This window comes from Esox lucius, chromosome 3, assembly GCF_011004845.1.
Source record: "Esox lucius isolate fEsoLuc1 chromosome 3, fEsoLuc1.pri, whole genome shotgun sequence".
Taxonomy (NCBI): domain Eukaryota; kingdom Metazoa; phylum Chordata; class Actinopteri; order Esociformes; family Esocidae; genus Esox; species Esox lucius.
The window spans coordinates 21,157,890-21,180,226 of record NC_047571.1 but is presented as its reverse complement, the minus strand read 5'-3'; the positions used below and the strand labels follow the sequence as shown (position 1 = coordinate 21,180,226).

The 22,337-nt window shown below is 41.6% G+C and overlaps 2 protein-coding genes across 5 annotated transcripts; one reads left to right on the top strand and one right to left on the bottom strand.

Moving 5' to 3' along the window:
* Window positions 1-1,304: 1,304 nt before the first annotated feature.
* On the top strand, window positions 1,305-4,638 carry rxfp3.2a (relaxin family peptide receptor 3.2a). Of its 2 annotated transcripts, XM_020043727.2 has the most exons (4): window positions 1,305-1,390; window positions 1,489-1,709; window positions 3,128-3,568; window positions 3,711-4,638. In XM_020043727.2, the coding sequence occupies exons 2-4, from the start codon at window positions 1,518-1,520 to the stop codon at window positions 4,308-4,310; spliced, it is 1,233 nt and encodes a 410-aa protein (XP_019899286.1). In that variant the 5' UTR covers window positions 1,305-1,390; window positions 1,489-1,517; the 3' UTR covers window positions 4,311-4,638. The 2 variants fall into 2 exon arrangements, with proteins under 2 accessions (XP_019899286.1, XP_010886864.1); XM_010888562.3 differs by having other exon boundaries at window positions 1,311-1,709.
* A 6,789-nt stretch (window positions 4,639-11,427) lies between these two features.
* Window positions 11,428-20,790, bottom strand: sirt6 (sirtuin 6). Of its 3 annotated transcripts, none has more exons than XM_013140287.3 (8): window positions 20,587-20,786; window positions 19,722-19,849; window positions 17,876-18,058; window positions 17,332-17,391; window positions 16,683-16,778; window positions 16,478-16,558; window positions 15,275-15,398; window positions 11,428-12,709 (listed from the first exon to the last, which is right to left on the bottom strand). In XM_013140287.3, the coding sequence occupies exons 1-8, from the start codon at window positions 20,650-20,652 to the stop codon at window positions 12,260-12,262; spliced, it is 1,188 nt and encodes a 395-aa protein (XP_012995741.1). In that variant the 5' UTR covers window positions 20,653-20,786; the 3' UTR covers window positions 11,428-12,259. The 3 variants fall into 3 exon arrangements, with proteins under 3 accessions (XP_012995741.1, XP_034144470.1, XP_019897140.1); XM_020041581.2 differs by having other exon boundaries at window positions 12,553-12,709; window positions 15,275-15,358; window positions 20,587-20,790; XM_034288579.1 differs by lacking the exons at window positions 17,876-18,058; window positions 19,722-19,849; window positions 20,587-20,786 and having other exon boundaries at window positions 16,879-17,846.
* Between the last annotated feature and the right edge of the window lie 1,547 nt (window positions 20,791-22,337).

Genomic DNA, 22,337 nt, shown 5'->3' with positions numbered 1-22,337 from the left:
GAAAACAAAACAATAGACAAAAATGAATCACTGTTAATACATGGCTGTGGGTATGGCTGTTTAGAGATGAAGAGATCCTGCTGGTGGTGACGGTATACTGTAATTATCGGACTGCTGATTGCCTCTAGTTGTCACTGACAATTAAACTGAGAGACAATGGATCAGCCTCCGTTCCGACAGTAGGTAAATCGTTAATTATTTACACCAGATGTCTCAGAGACCACTGGTCCAATATTGAAGATGCTTAGATGGGTGATGTGTCTTGCCTGACATATCCGGCATTTACACAATTACAATGATTAGCTAATAAAGGGAGCTAGTAGGCCAAATTAACTGGAATTTGTTAGTCACGTGATATCTCAACTGTCCCAACACAATGACCCAATCAGTGTATGACTCATATAAATATTAAATAAATATTAAATCCAATATTAAATCCAACTTCATCGTACTGTGTAATTAGAATCAGTAGCAGAGAAAAGGCACAATCAGAGAAACACTAACAATCAGAGAAAATATGATTTCCAATCCAATCCAATCCATGCAGTCCCGCACACATACTCATTTAAGGTTTTTGAGGATACCAGACAAATATTGTCCAGTGATCTATCCACTGGTTGCACATGTGATGCTGCAGCTTGGATTCGAATCCAGCCCACTGCACTTTCAGCAGAAACTTTCTCTCCCCACTTTCATGACCAAAAAAGCATACCCGCCCCAACAAAAAAAAGACCTCCAGAAAATAAATTCAAAAACACCCGATCCTTACCACAATTCTAACATCATAAGTAATCTTCACCCTAGCCCTAAGACCGAAATCAAAATATTTTTTCCTGACTGCCAAAATGTTGCTTTTACTAACCATGTCCCCGCCGCCACGCACGCATCCACCAATAGGTTATCACACGCACAGCTTTCTTAAGATTCAGTCACTGTAAACATTGATGTCCGAACAAACTGCATGCAAATTATTCCTGCAAGCAATGAGACAACAAGCCCAAAAAATGTATAACCTAATCACGGCCTCATATATTTACAGAGTTCCTATATTTAAGCCGATTACCTCATATAGCCTAGAATATATACATTTGTATCGAACAATGTTCTTTTTAGGATAGGATTTCAAACACAAGTATTGTATGCTGTTTTCGTTTGTCATTGACACGTTATAGTCGGTTAAAGCAGCGTAACAAAAAAATAAAATAAAAAAATACGAATGCGCGCGGATTCTGCGCTCGCGTACGGATTCCTCAAAAAGTATAAATGGCGCAGCGTGGTCCACGCTTCATGCGTTTGGGTTTATACGAACACAGACCTAGTCTGACAAAAACGTTTCTTCAAACAGATCATGTATGTCCATACAAAACGAGTCTTTTGTAATATTGCCAGTGTGAGTCTACCGTTCTACGCAACCCACTACCCACTTTTTTAGTACTTCACACTTGGATGAGATTTCAAGCCGTTTACTACTTAACATTTTTTTTCCAGTGGAGTGTTCTGCTTACTGACTGAGAAGAATGCATCGGGGCAACAATAGTTTGCTCCACCTGGATCCAAGTGTTTGTGGAGTGGGTCAGGAGGATCCTGAGAGAATAGCGCAGGCTAACCTGTCAGAGGGATCTCTCCAAAACCTCTCGGTACATTGTTGGCTCCATCTGCTATCCAGAGAGTCGGCTCCGGAGCTGAATGGGGAAAGCGCAAATATGGCGGTGGGTGTGTTGTGTGCATAATAACCTCCAAGTCCTAACCTTAACGACAAGATAAAACTGTATTTTTATATTTGGTGTAGGCTACATTCATCCTTTTCCTAAGTCGAAATAGCCCACAGACTATAGCTCTGAACATCAATAGGCTGGCTACTGTACTGGTTGTGGGAGCTTTGTTCCAGGCCAGAATTCAAATGTTCACCTTTATTGGCAGATATCTTTGTTTGGCTATTGTAACACTAAAGGTCTTAATTCTAGGTAAACTTTACTTATGAAATGTATTTTGTTTGGAGAAATACATTTCCTTAACGAAAATGTAGGTTTTCCTTTTGTAGCCTACCTTTTCACTTTATGAGTTTATGGATTTACTTTTTTTGACATTTGTGCTAATTTGTTTAAAATAAAAAACTGAAATATCTTGTGCATACAGTACCATTCAACATTTTGGAGACTTATCCATTCACTTGAAGGGATGTGCTCAAACATTTGACTGGTACTGTAAGTATTCAGACCTTTTGCCACGACCCTCCAAGTTGAGCTCAAAAGCATCCTGTGTCCTTTGATCATCCTTAAGATGTCTCTTGAACTTGATTGGAGTTGCCACAGAGTCCACATGTGGCAAATTCAATAGATTGGACATGATTTACAAAGGCACACACCTGTCCATATAAGGTCCCACACATCAAAAGGCATGTCAGGGCAAAAACCAAGCCATGAAATCAAAGGAAGTCTTTGGAGACCTCCAAAATTGTTCTCCAGAAGGTTATAAAAAATTGGCAAAGCGTTGAAAGTTCTCAGAAGCACAATGGACTACATCATTGTGAAATGAAAGAAGTTGGGAACCACCAAGACTGTTCTTAGGCTAACTGTCTGTCCGTCCAAACTAAGTAGCAAGACAGGAATGGCCTTGGTCAAGGATACCACCCCAACAGTGAACCATTGGGATGCTTCTCAGAGGCAGGGGCTGGTAGACTGGTCAGGGTTAAGGGAAGGATGGACAAAGCAACATACTGAGAGGACAGAAGAAAACCTGATCCAGAGCACACAGGACTTCAGACTGGTGAACATTAATCTTTCAGCACTATAATGACCAGAAACACACAGCTAAGACAGCACTGGAGTGGCTTCAGGACAAGTCTGTAAATGTCCTTGAACACCATTGATCTGTGCGTAGACCTGAAGATTGCACTGATGCTCCCCATCCAATCTAACAGAATAAGAATGGTAAAAACTGCCAAAATCCAGGTTGTCATATCCAACAACCCCCCCCATCAAAGAAAATGGCACCTCTTTGAAATATTGTGGAGCCCACTGGTCAAAAAAGTAGTGACATGAAACAGACTGTTTTGTGATGCATTTGGTTATTGTACAATAAACAGGACTTTTATTATGAATTAATGACTGTTGACTCCTTCTTCCAGGTGCGAGTGGTCATTGCCCTGGTCTATCTGGTGGTGTGTGCTCTGGGGCTGGTTGGGAACCTCCTGGCGCTCTTCCTTCTCCACTCCCTGCACCGGGGACACCACTCCTCTGTAGACTTCTTTGTGATGAACCTGGCCGTGACTGACCTACAGTTCATCCTCACCCTGCCCTTTTGGGCTGTGGACACAGCCCTGGATTTCCGCTGGCCCTTTGGTAGGATAATGTGTAAGATTGTCAGCTCTGTGACCACCGTTAACATGTACGCTAGTGTCTTCTTCCTGACGGCCATGAGCGTAGCACGCTACTGCTCCCTCGCCTTCTCACTGCGTATGAGCAACCCCAAAATGGCTGCCGCTCGTGCTAAGTGGGCCAGTTTGGCCATCTGGGCGGTGTCGCTAGTGGTAACAATGCCCCACGCATTCTACTCCACCACAGCTCAGGTTTGTTTGACTTAATTTAAAGCTGTGCCAACGGTACATCCAAACGAAATGCACAAATTTACCTCATAGTTGTGACTTCCATAAATCCCCCCAAAAAGTAATGACACAATCCCATTGTGGTTCATCTTTGTGCTGTTTCTAGGTGTCTGCAGATGATGAGCTATGTCTGGTCCGGTTCTCCGGCTCCAACTCAGGCAGCTGGGACCCTCAGGTTCTACTGGGCCTCTATCAGACACAGAAGGTGCTGCTGGGATTTGTAGTTCCATTAGTAGTGATCAGCATGTGCTACCTCCTCCTACTGCGCTTTGTCCTGAGCCGCCGCAACTTTAGTGTAGTGGGCTGTGCAGGGGTCACGGAGAGGTCAGAGGTGCAGAGGTACCGCCAACGACGGCGCTCTAAAGTTACCCGCTCTGTGACCATTGTGGTGCTGTCCTTCTTCCTGTGCTGGCTGCCCAACCAGGCTCTGACACTCTGGGGCGTGCTGATCAAATTTGACCTGGTGCCCTTTAGTAAGGCATTTTACAACGCCCAGGCCTACGCTTTCCCTCTGTCTGTATGCCTGGCTCACACCAACAGCTGCCTCAACCCGGTGCTTTACTGCCTGATTCGACGGGAGTACCGGGCCGGGCTCAAAGAGCTGCTTCTCCGAGTCTCGCGGTCCATCAGGAACGTAGTCACCCTGGCTCTGAGGGAGAATAAAGTGGAGGGGGCGGTGGTTATACCCAGGGATGTCAGCTTGTGATTGGCTGCAGGACAGTAGTGATGTGAAGCATGCAATTAATTTACAACACACTTTTCCAAGAGTTGAGGCTATTGTACAAGAACACCGAAAACTAGCCTGCACGGATTAATCATTAATATTGTATTCTTTGTACATTTGAAATTCTGTCACTTTATGAAATGAGAGTGAGTGATATCCAAAAAGCCTCTTCTAGCACATTTAAATCAAATCTTTCAAAATGTTGGTCGCACACTGAAAGTTGTATGTTTTCTGTGTGTGTATGATTTTAACTGTCCAGGTACAAATTAGCTATTGAAAAAAATCGGTTCAAATTAATAAAATTAAAACTGTGGCAACATTTTAAATGTTTTTGAGTTTTATAGCACACATTCAAATGAATATGAAACTATAAAAAAGCAATGTGAATCTTAAATTATTTAAAAGTATATATATTGTTAAACTATACAGTAAACTGTACAGCCAAGTATTTACCTTGTATAGTATGTTCAAAATTGTAGGACAAGAAACATGTACCTCATGATGCTGGTGCATCAGCTGATGTTTGTTATCTGTTTTGCTGTACATTAAATTATTTGGAATTTATGTAAAGGACTAAATGCAAATAAAATGATACAATTTATTTTTGAGATGCCTAAATGATCTTTCTATAACACACATTTAACTCACTTAACACAATCAACCAATACATTTCAATGTTCATTTGCATTTCTTGGTGGAGACAAGAGAATATAGAAATTGTATGGGGTCCAGTGTTTTAAAATGAATATGATATCAAGGCAAGAGAAACAATTTATTGCAATTAGTATATTTGGTTATTAGACAGAAAAAACATGGAAGGTTAAGGTAATGAATTAACACAGAGATTCATTTACTATTGAAACTCCAAATCTAAACAAGAGTTAAAATATCCATTTGCGGCAGATGAAGCTCAAATCTAGGCTCAATAAAGGGAAATGACAAAGAACGGGACATTGGACAAGACTCAATGGTTCCTCTAAAGCCATTTATTTAAGACAACGATACCCCAACTCCACACACACTAGGCTGCCACCGTCCACCCCTTCATATACTAGGAAGTAGTGGCAATGTACTCCTTTTAAAGGAAATGATAAATTGTATATATTACACATTTGTTTGTTATCACACTTATGACTAAGCCAGAAAGTTGCAATCTCCGGTCAACAACCACGACTGAGTTAGCAGGAGCACAGCCTGCCCCAAGACGTTGCTAGAGCATGAGACAACGCAACCCCGTCCAACATCCATCCCACCTACCCAGCAGAATGCACATTTGAACCTCCCTATGAAAAACCCCTAGGGGCTATTGAGACAAGGGTTTAAATCCTGACACATTACTGCGAGGTACTACATTTACTACTGTGCCAGCCATTCAGGAGGCTCTTTACTGCATTTACAATCATTTTAATGTAGTACTAACAGGTTCAGTGTATCTGCTGAGATTGAAATACCCTACCTTTGTGTTCCATCAAGATACAGCAACATTAAGACAATGTTTTTCAAAATGATGTATTTCTGTGTAGCACAGATCCGGGGCCCATTCATCAGTGTTTTACCTCAGATGCTCACTGTAACGCTCTTTTGCCCAGTGGTAAAGTTCCTCTCACTGGATTGGTTATCACCAGTATTATCCAGACAGACACATTGTTTCAGGAAAGGAATACCACTTAAAGTAAAGAAGTCAGTGGTAAGGTTTATCAATGACGGTTAAGGTTGAGGAAAATATTATGGTATAATCTAAACGGTATCCGAAGGCTACACTGACATTCACAATCAAGTTGCCAATAAAAATCCCATTAATAGAATATCTGTAGCGGTTTTTAAAATGTCCAGCATTCAAAGGCCATTTGCATGCAATGAAAATACTAAATCCTTTATGTAGCATGTTTAAATGTATAAACAATGCATTCATTCAATTTAAATGTTTATAATAAATAAGCAACATTTTTATATAACCAATGAAGATCAGAGCTTCATTGGTTAACATTAACATTTAAGGACCCTGGACAGCTTCTGTCAGATGTCTGCAGAGCGCAGTCCAGTTGTTACCAATGAACGAACGGCCCCCAAGAAATACAGTGCGCAGACAACTTGACATGACTTGGTGTTTCTAAACAATATGAATCAAAACAAAACTGTAAATTGAATCAGATTAGGGTTTCAGTTGTTGAAACAACACACAGAGGTACAGGGAAAACACACGTTTTCAGGACAGTTTTCAGGACAGCATGTAGCATGGGGGAAAACGGGAGTTTTTGTCGGAAGAGTAGCAGGCTGGATGCAACCCCGTGTTTAATCAGTACACATGTACCCGGAGGCAGCGTCCTAGATCTGTGTACCACCACAGGCCACCATGTATGTGTTCTGATTAAAAACGGCTTCGGAGGACTCTTGTATCTTGATGATGTGCAATCAAGCGAAAAAACAACTTGTGTTAATGAATGAATCTCATCTTCAGCCGTCCTCGTCAGTCCGCTGAGTTGCACCGACACCAGCAGAGCGGATCAGTATCCGACTGGTTGCCACCGGTTACTGATGTTTGCTATGACTCACACATAACATCACACACTGGAAAGAGAGCAGTGGAGGGAGAGCCACACATTCACAGCGGTTTCCTGCATGATAAATCTCCATTTGAAAGCATGAAGTAGACCATCTGATGGGTAGTGTTTTCTTAGGTGATTACATGTCAGCACACTGCCATTTCTCTGAATCGATTCCGGTTTGAAAACCCCAAAGTTGTTCTGTAAAATCAAACTTGAATATGTAATGAACAGCCTCTGTATGAGTTTGCTGCTCCACTGTTGTGGTCTGAAACATGCACAGGTTTGTGGAGTAGCCATGGCAATGTCCCGTATCTATACTGCCGAAGACCTGTTCCAAAGGCTCCACATAAATCATGTCATAAACATCTCACCGCCACAATGACACAAGCCCTATTTCCCAGACCAGTATAGTACCAATAAAACCCCCCAATAAATACAAGAAGTCTCAGAGAATCCACATATTCAAGTGTTGATAATTGAGTCTTTACTGATATTTAATTCACATTGATTTAATTATCTGTGAGGTTGTTATTAAAGAGAGACTCAGTATAACAGGCTTTTAAAATGCAATATTTCAGCGCACATTCTACGTAACCCACCCCTTACAAAATATATCTATATATTAGGATATTTTCAATTATGAATCTTCAACTACTCATGGGTATGTAAAATCTGTAGCACATAATTGAAATAGTCATAATAATAATTAGAATCATGACATCCGTAATGTTCTGGGCCAATACAAAATCTCCACAGTAACAAGGACATAATTATGTGATCTTCAGAGTCCTACAGGGTTCTCAAGTTTGACAGAAGTCATTAAATGTAGTAATTAACTGAATTAAGAATAGAAATGTAATAAACAATTGAATTAATGGAAATGTAATAAACGTTTGAATTAATAATAGATTTGTAATAAACGATTGAATTAATAATAGAAATGTAATAAACGATTGAGTCATGACTTTGGTCCAGAAATCAAACACTTGACTCTAAATGTTTAACAGTTAGGTCTATCAATTTAGGGGAAGTAAGAACTTGATGTACTTACTGTCCTGGTCAATTTGATTTAGAAAATGTTCAGTGTACATATGCCAGAGTCAAACACAAGCGAAGGCTTAAAATATCATAGGGATGTTGATTTCGCCATGAACAATTAGTCATAACAAGAAACAGAATCTTATTTTCTAGCTTATTGCTAGAACTCCACAAAGTCTGTCTCCACTCACAGTAGTGTCAGTCGGGTACATTGATAGATCAACAGTTCACAAAGACAGCGAGGGTGTTTTGGGGGGTAGGGGGGGCCTCTGGGGTTATTTTAAATGCTCTTTCTAAAGCAGGGTATTAGAAGTTCTCTTAAAATGGGCAGACTCAGTCATCCTATTGGATTTTGGCAGTGAAACCTTTCATTTGAAAGACAAGTGTGTTTTTGGATAGCATTTTAACTTCTCTGCATACAGTTTCTGTCACAACAGGTGGTGTAGTGCAGTGTTGCTTGGACAAGGAACCAGGTGCAGGCAGGGGTAGTCGGTGTGGATTCTTTAATTGATAAGAAATAAACAAACACCGAGCACAAAACACACAAAGTAAAGGGCTGACTAAAGCAGCAAAAAACGACAATATGAAATAACACAAGTACCTACAACTACGGCAACATACACGACATCCAAACATGACAAGAACAATGAGCCACAATGTGGGGAGCAGAGGGGAAACATATATACACATACAAACGATTCAAATTGGGACCTGGTGTGAAGGATTGAAATCATGTGACAGTCCGGGATGTGTTCGTGAGAATATGGGAACCTGAGAAATGATGGCACGGTGGCGCTGCTGCTCACCGCACCATGACAGTTTCTTATAAAGTTGCATTATAGAATTCATAAAAAACTTCAGGATATAATCCGTTTGACAGAAAATACCTCTCCAAACGATGTCATGATCACACACAAAAAATGTCATGGTCACAGACTAAATCTGGCAGTACTTTGCTTTTAAGTCAGAAAACCAACTACTCAGACTAATGATTGATATTCCATTGAGATTAAACAATGATCTGGATGAACTGCTTCAATTTCATTGCATGGAAAAAATAACGTTTCTTGAAGGGACTGTCTAATAAATACATTGTCATAAGAACAAATAAAGAATATTTCTAGTCTCCCACTGATACATGCAGTTACAATTGTATTTTGTTTCACAACTTAATGGTAGAATATCTATTAATAATGTTTAGTACAGCAATATTATCAATTAGTCTTTGTTCACAGCTAGTTTTCCAGCCACACTTAACCCATATTTAACCATGTTTAAAAAAACACACTAGATCCTTCAGGAACCTTCCAGAAATCAGCAAATTTAAAACAATTTCAAAACATTCAGGAAACATCGAGCAAGCAAGAAAGCAAGCAGGTTTATATGTATAGCACAATTCACACATAGAAGCAATTCAATGTGCTTTATAATGAAAATAAAAATACAAAATGCAATGGAATTAAAACAGTCAGATTGTTACAATTCTCTAGCTCAGCTGTCTCCAGGGGGACTGCATGGACTTCAACACCACATTATCTATTGTCTAGCTAAAGAAAATTCTAAACATCAAAATCACTTTCTTAGCAAAAAATAATTCATTAAGTGTTTTTTTATTGAGCCTTACAGTAGTGTTTTATACGGCAGATCAGTAGTTCTCAAACCTATACAATAGGACACCTGGACACGCACGTATCTCTCCAGAGGTAGGACACCTGGTAAACCTGCCAGCTAATCATCAAGGCGTTTAATACATGAAGTTCTGTGCTACATTTTATCCTGTACTAATTTTTTAATGCCCGGGGGCTCCAGAGCACTGGTTTGAGGAGCACTTCTATAAATCATGAAATTGGCCTGTCCTCTCAGGTTCCAATCTAAACTGGTTCAGGACTTGACAGAAACATTTAAAATATGGTGTTGAACAATTCGGAGTCCAAAAAGTGTAAAATGTGGCAAGAAGCAATCAACTAGACGCAATAAATAAACTGTCCTAACTTTCTCCCACATAATCAACACACATTTTTAGATCTCCTTTTGTGAATCTGTTTCGTACTCCCCTCTTCAGTATAAAAAGAGTGCAATCCACTCTCCAAATATGCAAAGAGAGATAAACAGAAACGAGTCAGACAGACATTCAGAAGGAGAGATTTCAAAAGGATAATGAACGGGAGTGAGATGTGACAAGTCATTCATAATGGATCATTTTAAGAAAACTGCCCAGAGAAATGAAAATGGCAACCTAACAGCTTTGGCCCAATGACAGATTATGTGGAACCAGGTGTCTGTTCTGACATGAAGGACACAGTTCAACCCCCTCTGGTCCGATGCCCTAGCGTCCAGAGCATTTCTTTGTCATTGGAAGTCTTTGCATACACCTGGCAGAATACTAAACACTACAGAATAACAAAAAGATGCTGAGGCTGAAACGCCTGGGGGAAGGACAGTTGATCAGAAAGCATTCCACTGTTCTCACTTTTCTCCTCTCCAGTTACACAGAAAGAGTGCCATCACAGATGTCTCTTTAAACTGGGGAACCTGAAAACCGCTATAGAACATTCTGAAGAATAGCTGGGATGGCAGGAAATGATCCTCGGAGACTTTCATATCCGCTCCCAACAAACTGGAGCAATCCATTTAATGTACATGCTCATCCGACTGAAGAGTCTTGCATGGCTTTGAGGCTCACTTGTGTGTGTGTGCGCGTCTGTAGATGATCGAGTCTCTATGAAATTTAACGGTGGAGCTTCAGGGTATTATTCATTCCGTCACCTCTATGGGTATCGTGTGTGTGTGTGTGTGTAAGTGATGATTGGAATGTCTCTGAAGTTCAGTGGTGAGTCTTGAGGGCTTAATGACTACCTGTGTGTTTATAAACAAAATTAAATCATAGCATTTTTATAATACTGTCATGAAAAAGTGCACCCCATAGAAAATTGGAGAGGAAAGGGCTTTGTAACTTTGCCCAGACTCATGAGCTTCAACAATCGTTCTTCGGAGGGCCTCAGATAGGTATTTTAATCTTGACATGATGTGTTACCACACACCCATATGGATAAGACCAAACCAGCCCAATATATATATATATATATATATATATATATATATATATATATATATATATATATATTTCTCAAACTGGACCCTCACTTGCAAATTATTTTCTAATTATCTGCACCTGTTTTTGGGGACCTGATTCTAATTGTAGCTATTTTATTTGATAGTAAACATAGGGGTGTACTAATATGTCCTGCATGAAGAAATTACATTTATTTTTAATTGCATTAAATGCTTTCAAAGTACTTCCTGTGTTTTGTTAAATAGGGTTAACTTCAATTAATGTTGTCAGGACTTGGCAACTTTCACATGACTGTAGATCAGGGGTATTCCAATCCAGACCTCAAAGCCAATCTAATTCACTAACCATAAACCTAAATTAAAACCTAAGTCAGATCAAGTGTCTTGTTACAGTGAGGATCAATCAAATGTCCTAAAACATATCAACTAACAGCCCAGTACACTTTCAGATGCAGTGTTTATTAAAAAACATCTGGTAAAAAAAAAAAAGGTATAGAAAAGAAACAAGATTACACAAATACATAATTATTTTTCAGTATAAAAGTTCAAGACAAAGTAAACTAGGACAGGTGGCTTGACAGTCTGGCAATAAGTATGTAAAACAACAATCTGTCAAAATAAAAGGAAAATAATCCATGATGGGATTAATTACCTGACGTGAGAGTAAAGAGTTACCGAGTTGTGAGACAAAATTCTAGGTGGGTGCAAATCTACACCATCAGAAATCCCAGTGTTCTGACTGCATTTAATTAAATAAAGTGTCATTACTCAAAAATAAACCAAAAGAGATTAACAAAAGCTAGACTCGATAATGTATGCTAGCTCTATAGCAAAATCCTGCCCTTCAGTTAATCTAATCAGCCTCTCTGAAAGACCCAATAACGTTGCTCTGCTGGGGTGTTCAGAGTGTGTGTTAGACTTATGATGCACCAAGCTAAGTGGCCCATTTCAGTTTGTAATGCAGTGTCATAATATAATGAATGACATTTAGCAGACATCCAAAGCAACGGTTATTGGGTGGCCTCGCTCAGGCTTTTCTAGTTGTCAGATTACAATTATGTCCACGGATTGTCCATTCTCAATATCTGTATTTCTGATATATCTCCACAAGGGCTTCAGTAACCCAGGTTTTATTCCCTCCCTGCCAACTGATCCATGAATCCATGTTCTGTCAGTGGGACACGGGACGGTCACACCTACACAGACCTCTCTGCATTGGTCCCAGGCAGCCACACACCTGCCTCAGTGTTCAGCAGGACGGAGGGCTTGAGGAGACTACTGGCTGTGTCTTGGGGCTGTGGGGCTCTGGGTTGCTGTCTGAACTCCAATCAGGGGGTAGGGTACCTCCTTCTGGTGTCTTTCAACCCTGATCGGTTCCCGGTTTTGGGTTTGGACAAGGATAGAGTCAGTACAGACCTGGAAGTCTTTCGCCTGCTCATCTGCTGGTGCTTCTGCTCTCTCCTTCTTCACCACATTTGTCTCTTCATCCTCCTCTTTCATATTAGGTTCTGCTGGTCTTTTTCTTCCCTCCCCTTTACCCTCTTTTTTCACACCCTTTTTCACTTCCTTCTTTACGGTGATGGCAGGAAGTGGTTTCAGGTCAGGTGCGGAGCTCTCACAGATGGTGGGCCCCTCCCACTTAGGGATGGCCAATCCCAGCAGTCCCATCAGCTGGCTCATGACCTCATCAACGTAACCATTGATTCGCAGGTGTGCATGCTTGTCCTGCCAGACAAAAAACGATAAAAGAGTGAGACCTCAACCAGAAACATCCACTTGGTTTATACCACCTGGGGGCTTGTAGAGCTGAAATAACTGGTATATGAGCAATACGGCTGAAGCCCTGACGACTGATTGGATAGTGATGCTTACCATGTGATGTGACCTCAAAATGCGATTCATTCAACTCCAACAATTAAACTTAGTCGACTTCAGGGCGAAATCACCCAGGCAGGAATAGACAAGATACCGAACTTTCCTGCATTTCTTACTTACACCTTTGTATTCCTCACAGAACCATCAATAAATATAGACCATAGACCATCAATAAATTGCCTCCAAATTGTCTACAGGCCCAGCAATAGAAGTAGCTGTGCAAAAGTCTGTCCATCAGACTGACCACACTGGCTGAATGATTCCTTCCACTATGCTCTACTTCCACCACACAACTGGAATTACAATGAAATCGTGACAATAGGAACCTTCTGAAAATAACAGGCTGTACACCTCAGTTGATTGAAATAATTTACACTGTTCAGATGGACAATGTAATTTGCTTTCTATATATATTTTTAGGTAATCATGTTCACAGCTCATATTTGGTGGGACTCAGTGGTTATGCTAAATTCCATGTAAGTTTGGATGTGCATGTACGTACGTGAGGATGTGAGTGTACGTACGCGAGGATGTGCGCGCAAGTTACATATCTGCTATAAAGATGGGAGGTTCTGTGAATTTGTCCTCACTAGTATAGTAAACCATGCCACATCATGACTAGCGAGGACATTTTGCAGGTCCTCATTAACATGCATTTAATTTTTTAAGCTTGGGTTTAAGGTTAGGATTATAATGGGATTTTAATGGTTAAGGTTAGGGGTTAGAAAGCATACAGGTGCTGGTCATATAATTAGAAAATCATCAAAAAGTTGATTTATTTCAGTAATTCCATTCAAAAACTGAAACTTGTATAATATATACATTCATTCCACACAGACTGATATATTTCAAGTGTTTATTTCTTTTAATTTTGATGATTATAACTGACAACTAATGAAAAACCCAAATTCAGTATCTCATAAAATTAGAATATTGTGAAAAGGTTCAATATTGAAGACACCTGGTGCCACAATCTAATCAGCTAATTAACTCAAAACACCTGCAAAGGCCTTTAAATGGTCTCTCAATCTAGTTCTGTAGGCAACACAATCATGGGGAAGACTGCTGACTTGACATGTCCAAAAGACGACCATTGACACCTTGCACAAGGAGGGCAAGACACAAAAGGTCATAGCTAAAGAGGCTGGCTGTTCACAGAGCTCTGTGTCCAAGCACATTAATAGAGAGGCGAAGGGAAGGAAAAGATGTGGTAGAAAAAAGTGTACAATCAATAGGGATAACCGCACCCTGGAGAGGATTGTGAAACAAAACCCATTCAAAAATGTGGGGGAGATTCACAAAGAGTGGACTGCAGCTGGAGTCAGTGCTTCAAGAACCAACACGCACAGACGTATGCAAGACATGGGTTTCAGCTGTCGCATTATTTGTGTCAAGCCTCTCCTGAACAAGACACAGCGTCAGAAGCGTCTCGCCTGGGCTAAAGACAAAAAGGACTGGACTGCTGCTGAGTGGTCCAAAGTTATGTTCTCTGATGAAAGTACATTTTGCATTTCCTTTGGAAATCAAGGTCCCAGAGTCTGGAGGAAGAGAGGAGAGGCACATAATCCACGTTGCTTGAAGTCCAGTGTAAAGTTTCCACAGTCAGTGATGGTTTGGGATGCCATGTCATCTGCTGGTGTTGGTCCACTGTGTTTTCTGAGGTCCAAGGTCAACGGAGCCGTCTACCAGGAAGTTTTAGAGCACTTCATGTTTCCTGCTGCTGACCAACTTTATGGAGATGCAGATTTCATTTTCCAACAGGACTTGGCACCTACACACAGTGCCAAAGCTACCAGTACATGGTTTAAGGACTATGGTATCCCTGTTCTTAATTGGCCAGAAAACTCACCAGACCTTAACCCTATAGAAAATCTATGGGGTATTGTGAAGAGGAAGATGCGATACGCCAGACCCAACAATGCAGAAGAGCTGAAGGCCACTAACAGAGCAACCTCTCATAACACCTGAGCAGTGCCACAGACTGATCGACTCCATGCCACGCCACACTACTGCAGTAATTCAGGCAAAAGGAGCCCCAACTAAGTATTGAGTGCTGTACATGCGCATACTTTTCGTGTTCATACTTCTCAGTTGGCCAACATTTAAAAAACCCTTTTTTTTTTTTTATTGGTCTTAAGTAATATTCAAATTTTCAGAGATACTGAATTTGGGATTTTCATTAGTTGTCAGTTATAATCATCACAATAAAAAAAAACATTTGAAACATATCAGTCTGTGTGTAATGAATGAATATAATATACAAGTTTCACTTTTTGAATGGAATTACTGAAATAAATCAACTTTTTGATGATATTCTAATTTTATGACCAGCACCTGTAGTTTTAATGGACATCAATTGCGATACCAAACAAATATAGTGAGTGTGTGTGTCATGCATCGGTATCCAACACTCACATGTTTGGTGGGCTGCAGGTTAATGATGACGACCTTGCCCCCTTTGCGTTTGGTGACGAGGGGCAGGTCTCCGCTGGGCTTGATCTGCAAAGAGGTACCCAGGGTCAGTGCCAGGTCGGCCCGCCTAGACAGAGAAACAATGTAAAACTACATTAACCATAATCATAACCGCCAGCAAATTAGGCCCACCTCCTGCTATATGTGCCATCTCAGGCAGAAACATGTTGCTACTCTCCCTTAACTTTAACTTAGTCGCTTTTTACAATACTTGTACGGTCATATTAAGTCTGTTTGAATGAGGTATTGTATTTTGCTACCATTTTAAAACCATCCATCATTTTGTAAGCTTTTATTAACAGCAGAACAGGATGGCAAGGAAAGGAGACTGGAGCTAGAAGAAAAAGGACCATTTCAAAGTCTAAGTGTAGATGTCCAACTCAACCAGAGGAAATGTGCCATTTTGGCTCTCTGTACTTACAGATTTAGCATTTACTATATATTGATGGAATTGTATTGTCAGCGTGGGTTTGAATCCTCTACCCATGCATTCCAAAATGGTTCTCTCCAATAAATATTTAAATCAAAAGTAGATGGACAAAATAAATCTCTACAAAATACATTTCAACAAAATGGCACATTTCTAAAAATGTGTTTTCTTTGGTTATTTGGTTATTTTGGGGTAAGTAAAAAAAAAAAAAAAAAAACATAACTAAATATGGAGTCAGTGAAGGGCTCAGAATCCCATGATTCCAGCCAAGAAAACAGTCCTGAAACTGTGTAAATGTAAAATATGGCATATTGTCAAATTTTTGTCTCTTTCTCTGGTTTAAAAAGCCTTCAGTTGACCCAGAAATGGAGCTGTAGTTTTGTATATCAATAGCTAGACATAAACCTCTCGGCCCCCAGAATACAGATGAAATATTTAACAAACAGGCTAACGAACATCTGATCTACAGGGACAACACACTAGTCAGATCTTGTCTTTGCTCTCCCTCTTTGAAAAAGCTGTCCTCCTCTCTCCCGCCTTCAGTCTCTCCCTCTGGCACCCTGTCTGTAACTCATTTCCTCTGTCACTCTCTCACTAATTATGTTCTGTCCCTCTATCACTCTCTCTTCACAATGTTAATCCGGCTTCAAATCTCTCTTCCTCATATACCCGTCCTCACTTTCAGTCTCACACTTTCTCTGTAATTATTTCCTTACCTACTAGCGTCTTCGGCTCTGTTTAGGTCTTTGTCAGGCAGAGCATCTTCCCAGTCCAGGATGGTACTAATGAGTTTCCCCCTGAGAAAACACACACTCAATTTAGATCAAAGAACAGTTCTAAACCAACACACATAGTTGGCCTTGTATTTTTCAGAAGCTGTGTGTGTGTGTGTGTGTGTGTGTGTGTGTGTGCGCGTGTTACCTGCAGGCCCTCAGTCCTCTACCACGCACCTCCTCACAGTATTTTCCAGTGGGTTTCAGCCCCATCACACCAATCACCTTGTCCCGAACATACTGCCTGAAAAACACCACATAACCCAGAACGTGTAAAGGCTTTGAGCCTGAGAGATGGGTGATGCTGGGCGAGGTGTTGTCATGTAGTAATCACACAGACGTACGGTGATGGGCATTGACCCCTGCGCGGTTAGCAAGACAGCCAAGTCAGACATTAGAACGCGTGTGAGACGGCTGAAGTCATGTTTCCTGGCGCTGCCGTCGTCATGCCGATGTAGGGTGGGACAGATGGTAGTTAAGGGATTGAGAAGTCTGCATATTAATATGCAGCCGGAATGACCGTCTCATCTTTCAACTCCGCCTTCCTTGCCTTGGGTTGAAAGGAGACACATCTGTCCTTTCATCTTTTATTCTATAAGATAGACAGATGCGGTTGGCCAACAGAGTGGGTGGATTTAGATTTCAATTCAGATTTGAGTCAGGAAAATGTTCAAATGAATCAGTCGGGATAATCAGTCTGTATGCTGTAGGGTGACAAAAGTGTGTGACAAACACAGCCGATTCTGCGTTCATGAACAGGTTGAAGCACACAATAACTGCAGACTGGTATGATGTACCTGCCACACTTCTCACACTCCTCCACAAACATGTTCCCATGCAGCTCTGACAGCAGATCCCTGAGGTAGACAGAGAGAGAAGTTCACATTAGTATATTGTTGACAAACAAAGCATGAATGTAAATGGGAGAGTGGAAGCAGCAGAGCATTTCCTGTCTAACCATTTGGATCGTAAAAAATAAAAATGGAAAATGTTAAGCTATTAATGGAGGCGTTAACTACTGCCCATACATTTCCTCCCAGGAAGAGAACAGATCAAATCGGGGCTGGTAAACCTAAAAGCGAACATTCCTATTCAATTCCAAGGATGCATATAGCGGTTTTTAAATGTTCCAATTATTGAGCATTGTATCCCTAACAAGGAGCTGAAACCTGAAGACTAATTACAAGAGAGACAAATAAGCGTAAGTAGTATCAGGTTCCTCCTGTCCATGGAAACATTATGTATCTAAAGGCACAGATGGTTTGGAATGCGGGGTAAATATGCATGTTGGTCAGAGAATGACTGAGTGTTGCACGGTGGCTAGTAGCACATCAGTGAGACCTGGGGAAGCCGGAGCGGACGTGGAGCCCGTCAACATTTTGGCTGATGAGGTATTTGAGGTGGCCGGCTCTCTGTAGGCCCAGCAGGGCCATGTGAGTGAGGCTGGGACGGGCTTCTTCAAACGTGGTGTCAAAGTGGGGAGACTCGCCCCTCTCTTCCATGGTCCACACTCCTTTGGGACCCCTGAGAGAGGAACACAACAGGGTGAAAGGCGTCAACACAGCACAACCATGAAGGGGAACACACCGCCTTGTCGAGCCATCTCCCGGGTTAGGAGTGGCACCCGCTGGGGTAGGCTGCCGGCCTTCAAAAGGCATGAGACATTTCCATGCAAGAGGCGGAGCGAAACGCAGCGAGAGTAATACATGAAGGTCTTTACATTCGCGTCTATCCCATTCTCTTTTAAATCACAGCGCGGCCCTCTCACCTCACTGTGTGGCGCGTCGTGTGATCACACCAGACCAGATCACAGCTACTCAGCCGCGCGGTCCGACCGGCACCAGGGTACAACCGCATGTCAGCCAGGTCTCAGGTGCCATGGGACATGAACAGCAGTATAAATCCGCAAACGGGCTTTGGGGTGGGTGGCATCATTTTAGTGCCATACATTTTTCAGTAACACAAGGGCTCTGCTGCTGACGTTCCCCTTGTACCTCCTGTTTACAACTCAATCCTCACAGCAGAGATGGGAAAAACAGCTGAAGACCCAACCCGAGACAGGCAGCAGAAAGATGACATGGTAACAAAATCTAACATGAAAGAAAACACTGGAACACAGGTTCGAAAGGCAATGCTACAGATGTCCAGCGGAGATTAGAGTGTGACCGACAGTCTGGTATCAGAGCTAGCCTACAGCACCCTCCTCTGCTGACACAATGGTAGAGCAATAGAACACGTGGATGGTGTTCATGATCCACATTCACGTACTTCGCTGAATCATTTGAAAAAGCCTCTGCTCATCCGTGCACATTGTTTTAGTGCCATATCTAACACCCAACCCCCCTCCCCCCCTTATTGTCTGTAGATTCCAGCCGGAACACCTCTGCTCCATGAGGCTGAGAAGTGTTCTACATTAGACAACCAAAGAGTTTGGGGACTAAGGTGAAATGGCCCCCACTTACACAAAAGATGTTTGAAAATGCACTCAACTGAATACATTTGCAAGTCCAATACATTGACTAGCACTCAACGCAACTTTTACCTTTTCTCCCTTTTCTTGATGGCACAGACCTCTGGCCACTAGAAAGGTTCTGATAAAAAATTAAAAATCTCATCTTCATCCGCTTATCCGGTATCGGGTTGCAGGGGCAGCAGCTCCAGCAGAGGAGCCCAAACTTCCCTTTCCCGTGCATGATCATTCATTTGACATAGTTCTGACATGACAGTAGTCCCCACCTCATCCCAAATGTATAACCCCCCAGAAAGGTTTTTTCCCCCTTTGAAATGTGCAGTGCTGCTGCCCAGGTGCTGGATTGCCTTGCCTTGCAGGGGAACTGATTTATTTCTACCTTGCCCCTGGGTTTCCGGTCAGATGCTCTAACCACTAGACCACCTGCCGCAGACAGGATATAACTGAATTGTTTAAGGCTGGTTTACCTTGTTCCTGGAAAGATACCATCCTAATTTAACACACCTGATTTTAATAATTCAAATGGGTAAAAAGACACATCAGGTAAGTCACAACAGGGGTCGAAGGTAAAACCTAAAGGACATTAGGTTATCATTGGCATTTACATCCAAGGAAAGAAGGTCTCATTAAGATGCAGTGATGAGGAGGTCTCATTAAGATGCAGTGGGTGAAATACTTAAGATGCAGCAGTTGCGCGGTGAATAGTCATGGTCTTACCTGAAGTCAGGAATGCCAGAAGACGTGCTGATGCCGGCCCCCGAGTGGACCACCAAGTACTGGGAGTTTCTGATCAGTTGAGCCAGAGCCTCCACCTTCTCTCTCAACTCGTCTTTACTGTCAAATGACTGGTAGAGAGGGAAGATATGGGGAGAGAGAATTAGGGTGCAGCTAAACATTGGAAGGACTGATAATATCAGTTAGCCTCTCATGAGGTCCCTGGCAATTCCCAAGCCCAAGGAAGCAACCGGATAGGCTATCAGGATACTTGTGTATCGATATGATAGTGTAATTATCATGCTTTTTATTGAGATTTGATCTGAATGGTGGCGGGTTAAAATCCCCAAACACACCAGATCCGTTCATAGGCAAAGCACTATGGTTTCCAATACATAAAAACATTTATTTCACACCAAATTATTTGTACAAAACGTTAAAATATATGGACCCCCCCCGCCCTACTTAATGTCTGTTGCAGAAGTGGGACCATGGGAACAATGGCAAAAAAAAATTGGATGAAGATTATAAGAAAGGAGGTTAAAAGGGGGGTACATTATGGAGGTTGCACCTACAACAACGTAATAAAACACTGGTATCACTTTAATTTCTAGCTGCTAAATGAAGGGAAAACGTAGTCTGTTAATCCCAGCTGAACTAGATAGTATTAATTAGCTACATCGTGTTTATTGGCAGTAAGAATGGATATAATTTCGGTAACGTCAGTAGTTATACTTTTGTTTGTAGGATGATCTTCGAAGAACGCTATCCCTAGTACTGTATTAGCTGGCTAATAACACCAACTGTTAACAGCGTTAGCTAACTACAGTACCGAACTACTGTTGTTAAAGCTTTCATGAGTGTTTACCTCTGGGAGGCCGCACACACCCTTATCCGCATAGGGAGACAGTCCAGCAGCGTAGTTTACAGACATAATGGCAACTCTTCAACAAAAACTCAGAAATAAATTTGACCGCTCTGGTAAATATCCAAGATTAACTACGCGTATGGTTCTTTCTACGGAGAATCCAATTAATTGTTGTCGCCGGTTGGTGACGTCATCTATAAGGGACGATTTAGAAATAATATTTAACTCGAAAAACAATATCAAATTTCTTATGCTGAGGCTAACTGATTCATCCTTAATCTACTTTTACAGTAGTATGCCTACATATTTCATTGTTATATCAACAAAAGGGGCGGTTTCCCGTGCACAGGTTAAATCCGTTGGCTTTTTTATTTCAGGTATAGGCTCAATGGACTGGCAAATGATGGGTACATGTTGCTTTAGGGCAGGGGTGTCAAACCGGTTCCACGGAGGGCCGAGTGTCTGCAGGTCTTTGGGTTTTCCTTTAAATTGGTTCCCAGGTCAGACCTGAACAACCAGGTGGGGGTAGAAATTAACCAATTAGTGAACTCATTAATCAATCAATTAGGTACAAGGTGAGAGCGAAAACCTGCAGACACTCGGCCCTCCGTGGAACCGGTTTGACACCTGTGCTTTAGGGGTATTACCACAGACCACTTTAACGTCTATTTTTCCACGATTGGTTGTTTTTACACTCACAGGGGCATCTGAAAAAACTAGAATATCGTGGAAAGGTTCATTTTTATCCGTAATTAAAATCAAAAAGTGACACCTTCATATATTCTAAATTCATTACACATGAAGTGAAACATGTCACGCATTTTTGGTTTCGATATTGATGGTTACGGCTTACAGCCCATGTAAATCAAAAATCCAGTATCTCAAAATATTAGAATGAAAAATGTACAATACAGAAATTTCGAACTGAGAAGGGTGACCAACGTCCAACATGCGGTTACGCAAAGGTCCCGGTTATGGGGTTTAAAAATGTGGTCACCCTACACTAATCAGCTAATTAACTCGGTGAGCCTTCAGCACACAACCACAGATCGCTGACTTGACCACAGACCTCTGACTTGACAGTTGCCCAGAAGACACTCATTGACACCCTCCATGAGGAAGGTAAGCCACAGAAGGTCATTGCTGAAAGGACTGGATGTTCGCAGAGTGCTGTATCAAAGCATATTCATGGAAAGTTGACTGGAAGGGAAGAGTATGGTAGAAAAAGTGTACACGCAGCAGGGATGTCTGCAGCCTTGAGAGGATTGTCAAGTAATGCCAATTCAAGAAATTGGCGGAGCTTCACAAGGAGTGGACTGAGGCTCGATTCAGTGCATCAAGAGCCACCATGCACAGACGTGTCCAGGAAATGGGCTACAAGTGTTGCATTCCTAGTGTCAAGCGACTCCTGAACCAGAAACAAAGTCAGAAGTGTCTTACCTGGGCGAAGGAGAAAAGAAAATGGACCGTTGCTCAGTGGTCCAAAGTCCTATCTTCATATGAAAGTATAAGGTCCCAATGTCTGGAGAAAGAGTGGAGTGGCACAGAATCCAATTTGCTTGAAGTCCAGTGTGAAGTTTCCACAGACAGTAATGATTTGGAGTGCCATGTCATCTGCTGGTGTTGGTCCGCTGTGTTTTATCAAGTCCAGAGTCAATGCAGCCATCTACCAGGAGATTTTAAAGCACTTCATGCTTTATGGAGATGCTGATTTCCTTTTCCAGCAGGATGTGGCACCTGCACACAGTACC

Excerpts from the sequence above, each read along its gene's own strand:
- rxfp3.2a (XM_020043727.2), top strand. The coding sequence starts at position 1,518 with ATGCATCGGGGCAACAATAGTTTGCTCCACCTGGATCCAAGTGTTTGT. Across the intron at positions 1,710-3,127 it reads GGGAAAGCGCAAATATGGCG|GTGCGAGTGGTCATTGCCCT; the intron begins GTGGGTGTGTTG and ends TCCTTCTTCCAG. Across the intron at positions 3,569-3,710 it reads TCTACTCCACCACAGCTCAG|GTGTCTGCAGATGATGAGCT; the intron begins GTTTGTTTGACT and ends TGCTGTTTCTAG.
- sirt6 (XM_013140287.3), bottom strand. The coding sequence starts at position 20,652 with ATGTCTGTAAACTACGCTGCTGGACTGTCTCCCTATGCGGATAAGGGT. Across the intron at positions 18,059-19,721 it reads TCTGGCATTCCTGACTTCAG|GGGTCCCAAAGGAGTGTGGA; the intron begins GTAAGACCATGA and ends TTCCTCTCTCAG. Across the intron at positions 16,779-17,331 it reads GAGTGTGAGAAGTGTGGCAG|GCAGTATGTTCGGGACAAGG; the intron begins GTACATCATACC and ends GGTGTTTTTCAG.